This window comes from Nicotiana tabacum, chromosome 24 (genome assembly GCF_000715075.1).
Source record: "Nicotiana tabacum cultivar K326 chromosome 24, ASM71507v2, whole genome shotgun sequence".
Classification (NCBI taxonomy): domain Eukaryota; kingdom Viridiplantae; phylum Streptophyta; class Magnoliopsida; order Solanales; family Solanaceae; genus Nicotiana; species Nicotiana tabacum.
In genome coordinates this window covers 30,771,344-30,781,461 of record NC_134103.1, presented here as the reverse complement: position 1 = coordinate 30,781,461, position 10,118 = coordinate 30,771,344, and the positions used below count along the sequence as shown (strand labels likewise).

General features: G+C 39.2%; 1 protein-coding gene across 1 annotated transcript; it reads right to left on the bottom strand.

Annotated features, from left to right (window-relative positions):
* Window positions 1–7,840: 7,840 nt before the first annotated feature.
* Window positions 7,841–8,683, bottom strand: LOC107815592 (uncharacterized). The gene is made up of 2 exons (XM_016641203.1): window positions 8,257–8,683; window positions 7,841–8,139 (listed from the first exon to the last, which is right to left on the bottom strand). The coding sequence occupies exons 1-2, from the start codon at window positions 8,681–8,683 to the stop codon at window positions 7,841–7,843; spliced, it is 726 nt and encodes a 241-aa protein (XP_016496689.1).
* Window positions 8,684–10,118: the final 1,435 nt, after the last annotated feature.

Here is a 10,118-nt window from a genome sequence, read left to right as displayed (position 1 = left end):
CAACTCTCCGATCCTCTCATCAAGCCGCTCTTTATTTAGCCTTTCCATTTCCATGTCGTTCTCCCGCTCATAACGGAGAGTCCGGATCACCACCTCAAGGGCTTCCGTCTTCCTCAAAGCCTCCGACCGAGTGAACTCTGCCCTATCCAGCTCGTTGTGTTTCTCAGTGATCTCGCCATAAAGAACCTCCATCTACAGGCGACACTCCTCCAGTTGCCTTCGCAACTCGACCACCTGTGTCTGGAGGTTTTCGCATTGGACCTCCACAGCCTTGCTGACCTCGAGCTCTTCTTCCTTGTTTCTTAAGATCCCTTCAAGGACACTGCACTTCTCGATGACCTTCACCAGCTCATCTTTTACTTTAGCTCGTCCCGAAGGACCAGCAAATTTTTGCCCTCGCCAAACTGCCTGCGGATATCCCGGTACTTGCCACAATACTCGAAGTATTTGAATTGTATCTTCTTGTATATAGCCTTACGCCTCTCCTCCTTTCGGGCACTTTTAATTCCCAAGATCATGGTATGCAGTCACAAAAAGAAAGAGAATAAAAAATAAGAACGCTTCCGTTGACAAGGGCAAAGCACTAAATCGAAGCCCAAAACTTTGAATATAACAGAAAGGGAAATAGAAGCCTTGAAAAATTTACCCTGAGAGCAAGGCCGGCTATGCTCCTCGATAAGGTAACGTCATCCAACTCCTTGAGGGTTTCACCCTCCAAGTCGGAGCAAAGGGGACCAAGGGCAGGGACCACGTTCTCTGTGTTCTTCAACAGATCACGATCCATGGGGATCGTGATGGTCTGTGTAGACCCCTCCATCCTCACCTCGAGCTGAGTAAATCCTTCTTCCATCATCCTCAGCTTTGCAGCGTCGAGATCTCAGTCCGTGTCATAGCCGTCCTCAGCAATGCCTTTGTCTCTCCCATCAGCTGGCGAAGAAGCACCGTCAGCCGGTCACGAGGTCGATGGGACTTCTTGTCGTGAAATATCATAAACCCTAGCAAGTGGCCCTTCGACTTCCATCATCGCAGAAGGAAGAGATACACTCTCTACATCTCCCGCCGATCTCAGAACCTCAGATGTCAGCTCGACGTCGCGTTCAAGAATTATGGTCGTCGTCTCACGGAGAGTAAAATCATCCATCACGGAATCTACGGCCCGGGAAGTCCCATCACCAACGTCCACTGACCTCCTCTTACGGGTCACCAAATCCCCGTCACTTGGAAATGATTCCTCCTCGTCCACAAGACCGTACAAAGGGGAAGCCAGAGGCTCCACCGTCGAAATATCTACAGATAGAGAAGAGATTGATGATGAAGTAGCAGTAGGTGGGACCAAAGAGCGAGGAGACCTAGCCGCGGTCGTAGACGGGGCATAAACCAAAGAGCGAGCAGACCTTGCCGCAGTTGTAGAAGGGCCCGACGCCGAATATGAAGCATTTTTCCTCTTACGGAATGCAGGTGGGGGAGCTCTCGGCCTCCTCGAAGGCCCTCAGGCTGGAATTAAAAGAAGCGCAAAAGAAAAGAGGGTCAACTAGAGCAAACTATAAAATGGTAAGCGACTAAGAGCCCAAAACGAAGAGAATCACCGGTTAAGGAGGGAACATGCCCAAACTTCTTTAAAAATTCTGGCCACTCACGAATTCCCGCGATGTGAGGAAGGAGCCGGCCGACCCAATTAGAAATGTCCCTAACCAAAGGAGGGGGCGTAGTCTAGGCTGCATAAGAGATAAGCAACAGATAAAACTCACGACTAAGAAAATAAATCAAATGCCTCAACAAAGAGAAGTTAGACGTTTACGAGTATAATTCCAAGTTTCAGGGAAGCCGTCTGCGTTGGCCACTACGTTATCGATTCTGACGAAGAAAAAATTGTGCCAGAATTGTCGGCTCACCTTATCATCCATCTTCACCACCAGACACTTTCCCCCCTCGATGGCGAAAGTTTAACATTGCCCCCTATAGAAACTAGGAGCAAAGAGATGCATCAAATGCCGAAGCGTGATCTTGACCCCAGCTAATTCCGCAAACTTAGTAAGCATCCTAATGAGCTTGTAGATATATGGTGTGAGCCGAGCCGGTCAAATACCATAGAAACGACAAAAATCCTCCGCCAAGGGGAGAAGGGAAAGAGTGTAGCCAACATGAAAGGGGTAGGCATAGAACGCACAATACCCGGGGCGGTGGACTTACACCATATCCCGCCCTACAGGGACCAACTCGATGTGAGAAGGAATGTCAAATTTAGCCCTAAGCTATAATAAATCGGCCTCTTTCATCGCCGACTTGGAGATATCGGGCTTAGCTTCAGGCGCCTTTGTAAAGTCAAACCTGACTTTCTAGCCACGAGGAATTATCTCCTCCACCGTGGGGAAGTTCTCATCCTCAACGGCAACAAAGGCGCCCTCCGTGTGAGGAGGCAAAACCATCACTAAGGGAACCGGGTTATTTCCCTCGCTGGGACTAGAAGATACGTTAACCATAGTTCTGAAGAAAGAGAGGGTATTCAAGTAACGAAAAGTCAAAAGCAACAGGGATCGCTAGAGCATGAAAAGAAGATACACAACAATGGAATAAGAAGAAGAAGACACAAGGTTTCGATATGGGAAATCTGTAAAACATGAGTGTATGCCCTCACATCCCTATTTGTAAGAATTCAGGCACCGAAACCAAGAAATTATGCCATCATTACCTAGCACAAGTATCGAAGCGGCATATCCAATTAATAGATACACGCAAAATGACACAAAGCATCAGAAAAATGAACCATAATGACGCATGACATCATGAAGTCACTTTGATCCAGAAATTACGTAACCCCAAAAGTTGCGGCTCACGAAAGGCCATGTCGCCATCTCGTTTGAAATATCATGACCCGACCCACTCGTCCAATCTTCTCGACCACGATAAACAGAATCCGCTCATCAAAGTCGTCTGAGGCCGGCCTTAATAAGCGTATGGACTAACTATATAGGTCAAAATCTGCCATAGAATATTTAGCACAAGATAACACTGAGGAAAGGGTTAGTCGAGGTCGACCAGGAAGCAGCGAGATTCATGGTCGGGATGTCAACAATGGTCGAGGTCGAGTATCATTAACAGAGCTGTAACAGCTAGTTTTTAAAATAGGATATTAAAGAGAATATTCTAGTGGATATTCTTTGCACTTGTACTATTAGGGTTTGTTAGGGATATGTCTCATATATATAGGAAAAGAGACAATGACGCAGGGCATGTAATATTCATTTGTAAGAACACACTTTGATAAAAAGATTCTCTCTCTCTTACCAAGATACAAACAATACCTTTTTATCAAGATTCTTGTCCACATTATTCCTTACTTCCCACCAGATCCGAGGATAATTCGAACATTCAAGGATTTGTCTGCCATTTATCATTGTAAGGAGGAATAATATCTAGCTTCTCCTTTATGGGGTGAATCATTTACTTATTTACCCAAATATCATTTATTATTGTTCATTTCTTTTTAATGCTCATTTATTACTCACATTATTTGGAATAATCATCACACACCATTATTATTTTTCTACTAGATATGTTCAACATTAATCACATTTTAATAACTCGCATCTAGAAATATTATTATTCATTAGGTTTAACCCCTCAACACATAGATTTAATTATTTGAGCCAAGAATCATACTTTTTGGTCAAACATATGTAGTTGATAACCTGTAAGAGTTTTGGTTTATCCCATCTTCTTTGCTCTTTTTGTAGTTTCTTTTGTTTTTCAAATATAGAACAAGACACTACATAAGTATGAATCCATACTTCACATTTGCTTGTATATCTTGGTGTTCTTGTAAGCATTTCTCCTTTTTATTCTATCACTAACTATGTTCCCTTATATTATATTCCTCCCACCTAACCCACTAACTATGTTCCCTTATATTCTATTCACCTAACCCACTAACTATATAATTTATCTTATCATAAACTCATCAAAAGACCCTTAACTTTTCTGTGGGCAGAATACATGACTACTTCTAGGTCTTCTTCTTCTTCACCCTTCTTCTCTATCTCTAAGCAAATCTCCATGAGTCTTAGAATTAGGATAGGGGTTTTTCTTCCTAACATCCTCCCTCAAGTTGGAAGGTAACTTTGTGACCCCTAACTTGCTCAAAATCTCGGAGTGAGAAACCCCAGAAAGTGGTTTTGTGAAGAGATCTGCCAATTGGTCTTTAGATGGAACAAAAGAAAGGGTAATTACACTGGAAAGTAACAGTTGACGCATAAAATGACAGTCAATCTCGGCATGTTTTGGGCATTCGTGGAAGACGGGATTACGGGCGATGTGAATGGATGCCTTGTTGTCAGAGTGACGAGGTATGGAAACACTTATTGGTGCAGAGGGATCTTCAAGGAGTCGAACTAACCATGTAAGTTCAACAATTACTCTTCTCATAGATCTATATTCTGCCTCTGCAGAAGATAGAGAGATTGACACTTATTTCTTTAATTTTCAGGAAATTGGTGCTCCTCCTAATGTGAATCCACTGACAGACCTCCTAGAATCCTTGCAAGAGGCCCAATCAGCATCGCAAAATGCAAGCCAGGAGAATGAGTGTTCTGCTGAGAGAAGAATTCCTTGACCTGGATCAGAGCTCAAACATTTGAGCACTAGTAAGGCAGTAGAGAAATGATACTTATAGGGTTTCTGTATGTATTGACTGAGGGTAAGGACGGCAAAAGAAAGGTCCGGACAAGTGTTAGTGAGATAGTTCAACTTTCCAACCAGATGACGAAATACTGTTGGATATTGCAAAGGATGTCCATCATCAGCTTGAAGCATGGAGGAAGGATCAAGAGGAGAACTAACTCGAGGCAAATGGGAGACATCAAATTCCTGCAGCATATCTAAGGTAAATCTCCGTTGGCTTACAATAAAACCTTCCCATTCTCGCAGAATTTCCATCCTTAAAAAATAATATATGTCTCCTAGATTTTTGACCTTGAACTCACTGTTTAGAAAACCCTTGATATGCTGAATTTCTTCCAAGTCATATCCAGTAAGCAGTATGTCATCTACATAGACATCTAGGATAGAATTCAGGTTTTCTCTGCGTTTAAAGAATAGTGAGAAATCGTTTAATGATGAATAATACCCCTTAAAACTCAAAGCTCCTACAAGCCTAGCATACCATTGCTTGGAAGCTTGCTTTAAACCATACAATGACTTCCTTAGTAAACAAACATACTTAGGACTAGGAGGTGTTAAACCTGCTGGAAACCTATGTACACTTCCTCATGTAGATCACCATACAAAAATGCATTGTTGACATCCAATTAACACACATTCTAGTCTCTTTTGGCTGCAATAGTGAGTAAACACCTTATGGTTGTCATTTTCACTACTGGTGAAAAAGTCTCACTATAATATATTCCTTCTCTTTGGATATCCCCCCTGACCACCAGTCTTGCCTTCAACCTTTCAATCCTTCCATCTGACAAATGCTTTACCTTGTACACCCATTTTCAAGGTAGAGCTCTTTTATCTTTAGGTAATTCAACCACATCCCATGTGTGGTTATCTTCTAGAGTTTTAATCTCTGAATTCATAGATTTTATCCAACATGGATGTTGACAAGCTTGTCCAAAATTGTTAGGTTCTGTGATAGTAGAGAGGGATTGCAGCACATGTTGATTGTTGGGTGACAGAAAAAGAAACAAAATTCCCTAGGCTTACTTGGTTGAGTGAAACAAGCTGCTGTTATATTTGTGAACATAATGTTATTGCATCCATAATCTTTCAAGTAGGCTGGTTGATTGGAAACTCTTCCTGACTTTCTCAGTGGTATAGAAACAGGTGACCTAGTGTATGGTGTATCTAGGATAGATTGAAAAGGAATTGGGCTAGTAGAAAATTGTGATGATGAGGAGTGTATGAAGAACTTGGTGATGGTGAAGAGAAAATATCAGAAACTTCAGGTTCTAAAGAGATGGGTGAGGATTAATCATGTGATGAAGGTGAATAGGGAGGTTCTGTAGTAAATGTTAAACTTGGGAATATAAGGTGATGTGATGTGCTGGTTTCAACAAAAGGGAAGTGTGATTCATGAAATTTCACATCCATTGACACAAATACTCTCCATGCGGACAATTCTAATAGCTTATATCCCTTTTGATGAAGGGGATAACCAAGTAAAACACAAGTTGTTGCCCTGTCATCAAACTTGCCTCTTCCCTGGGCTTCTGTAGAAGCATAACAGAGGCATCCAAAATTCCTTAAATGATCATACTTGGACTTCTCTTGAAATAAAACTTCATATGGTGTCTTTCCTTTAAGAACACTAGAAGGCATCCTATTAATAAGATGTGTGGATGTTAGGATAGATTCACCCCAATATGACATAGGCAGCTTGGATTGAAACATTAACACTCTTGCAATCTCTAAGAGGTGTCTATGCTTCCTCTCAACAATTCCATTCTGTTGAGGAGTTTCTACATAAGACAGTTGGTACAGAATTCCTTCTGAAGCTAGGAAAGCTGCCTCTTGTGTACCTTTTCCCAATTCTAATGCATTGTCAGATCTCATCATTCTGACTTTCACATTGAATTTCCTTTCAACCATAGACAGAAACGATTTAAGCATAGAAAAAGCATTACCTTTTGCACTTAATAAAAATGTCCATGTTCCTCTACTATAGTCATCTACTATAGTAAAGAAATATCTGAATCCATTGTAAGTATTTGACTTATAAGGCCCCTATGTGTCCACATGTATAAATTCAAAAATATGCTTGGATTTTATGCTACTGACAGGAAAAGGATTCCTCGTTTGCTTAGCCTTATGCAAACATCACAGATAAACTTAGAATTTGACTTACAATGAAGGAAATCTAAATGCTTCATTGCTGAAAATGGGAGATATCCCAATCTTACATGCCAAATTAAACATCAGGAGTAGCATTAACTTGAACTGGACTAGAAAAGGAAACAGACTTTGAAATGGAATTTCTTCCTTTTGGAATTGAAAGTACATCACTACTGAATATCCTCTTAGACTCAATACTACTTGGTTCCAATAAGTAGAGTCCCTCTCTAACTTTACCAAAAACTTGTGGACTCTTCATTAAAAGGCCCTGCAACACATACCCAATAGATGTGAATAGGACATCATACTTGAACTGAACACAAAACCTATTAATTGACGATAAGTTTTATTTGAAATCTGGAACAAGTAACACATTGTTCAGGATATGACCTAGCAGAATAGAAATACTCCCTATATGAGTAACAATCACCTTGAAAGAGTTAGGTAAACTGATATTCAAAGTTACAGGAAGTGGAGTTAGAAATAGAAAAGAATTAGGTTCAAAACACATATGCTCTGAGGCACCTGAATCAATGATACATGTGTCTAATTTTAGACTAGTAAACACTAAACCTGAGTATTTTAGAATAGTACCAGCAACTATATTAGTATTGATTCCTGTATTTCCTGCCTATGCTAACTTTGCCTGCTTATACATGTGCATTATTTTTTTAATTTGTTCCTTGCTGAGCTGCTGTCCAAAATTACTGTTGTTGAGCTTAGTGCTTTGTCCTGCTGAATTCTCACGTTCCTTATGTGTTAGGACTGCATTTCCTTTAATTTGATTCTGATAACCTTTGTGATTGGTGAACTCAAAATCTTCTGGAAATCTAATAATTCTGTAGCAGTCCTCTTATGTATATCCTTTTTTTTCACAATAAGTACAACACACATTTGGATTGTACTTTCTTTTTCCTTTAAACCTTTGCTGAGGTCTAACAAATGTTTGCCCTGAGTTGTTATATTTGGGAACTATGGTTGCTCCTCTTTGTGTTTGGTTTCTATGTTTCTAAAAATTTTTCCCTTGTCCTTTGATCATAAAAGCTGCAAAATCAGCTAGAAGCCGTGCATTATGCTGCTTGGCCTCTCCAGCTGCCATGAATGATACTGATTCAGAATTAAAATATTTATTTGCATAAACTTCTCTTTGATTTTCATCTTGCAAAAGAAGTGAATAAGCAATATCTATGCTAGGCAAAGGGTTCATCATGAGGATATTTCCTTCTGCTTTTGCATATATGTCATTTAATCCCATTAGGAATTGGATCAATCTCCGATCCTCAAGAGACATAGTCAACTTTGCCCTTCCTTCACAAACACAAACACATGAATAACATTAGATAACATTTAAAGCATCTAATTCATCACATAGTCGTTTGAGCTTAGTGAAGTATCCTACAATGTCATTGTTTCCCTGTACTAAACCTGATAACTCCTTATGCAGATGATAAAGCTTAGCTTTATTTGATCTCTCAAATCTCTGCTCCAAGCTATCCCAAAGCTCTTTTGCAGTTTTGGAGTATATCACACTGTATGCAATATCCTTTGAGAGAGTATTTAGGATCCAAGAGATGACCATATCATTCACATAACTCCATTGTTCTTGGTCTGGAGATTTCAGATCTGGAGATTGACAGGCTCCATTGATAAAATCAAGTTTCTTCATGGCTGACAAAGACATGAGAATAGATCTTCTCCACCCTGGGTATCCTCTTCCATCAAATACAATGTTGACTAGAGTCATTCCAGGTGAATCAGAGTTGTTGAGATGATAAGGGTGATTGATATCATAGCTGTTTGGTTTTGCAGCATTGCTCGTATCACCAGTAGATGTGATAGTTGTTTCAGGCATTTTAGGTTACTGATTATGATGATGAATCTAATGTAAATGGATTTGATGGTTCGACTGTTGGATCGAACTTATTATTCTGATACCATGTACGAAATTGAAGAAAAAATCTAATTGGAAAATTTTATGTGTGTCTTATTCATTACTTTGTACATGTATATGTACAGACTTGCATATGCAATAACAAAAATATTTATTCCTCCCACCTAACTCACTAACTATGTTTCCTTATATTATATTCCTCCCACCTAACCCACTAACTATGTTCCCTTATATTCTAATTACTTAACCCACTAAATATATAATTTATCTTATCATAAACTCATCCAAAAGACCCTTAACTTTTTTGGGGGCAGAATACACGACTACTTCTAGGTCTTCTTCTTCTTCACCTTTCTTCTCTATCTCTAAGCAAATCTCTATGAGTCTTAGAATTAGGATGGGATTTCTTCTTCCCAACAAATAGGTTGGAGACCGATGCTATGAGAATTAATGTTTTAGATTATTTAGAGCAATGTAAGATGTATTAAGAGGTTTTTATTTTAAAGAAATACTCATTGATGTGACGGTGTTTCACTAGTCTTGGAGTTTAACATATTGGCTTTACTAATACATTAATTGCAGCGGCAGTAGTAGTTTGAAACTATGAAAGTTTTTAATTAGTTATATTATTATTGGTAGAATGGTGTCAAACTTTTTAGTATTAGTGATAGTGGTAAAAGGAAAATAAGTTGGAGAACGATGCTATATTTCTTTTTTGGCTTACAGGGAAAGAAAAAAAGATGAGAATAGTTTATATCATTGAGAGCATCTATCTCATTTGATATGACAGTGTTTGATTGGTCATGAAATTTAAAGAATATTACACTACTAGAAAATTGCTTAAAATCGTCCAGAAATATCGATCGAAATCGGTCGGACAACTAGAAAAATCAACCGATTTCCGACCGACTTTAATCCGTCGAAATTAAGTTGGTCGGTAAAAATAGCGACCGAAGTTGGTCGCAATTTCCGATCGATTTCGGTCGGTAAATTAATTTTCACAAACGACCCAAAAAGAAAAATCTGCTGAAAAAACCGACCGAAGTATATCGGTATTTTAATTATACAATTAAAAAATGCACCGTCTGAGTCTCGAACCAGGGTCTGTAGTATGGTAGGATAATATTCTACTACTAGACTATTGGTACATTTTGGTTTATGACTTTCTTTTAATTTATTTGTACTCTTTAATTGTATTTTCGCGCGAAAATAACCGACCAATTTCGGTTGGTTTTATTAAAAGTATAAAATTACCAACCGAAGTCAGTTGGTTTTTTAAAATGACTGACTGAAATAACCGACTTATTTCGGTCGATTTTTTGAATATTAATTTTAATATATTTTATATAAAAAATTGACCGATTTCGATCGGTTTCTTAAAAAATAAATTTCGCGG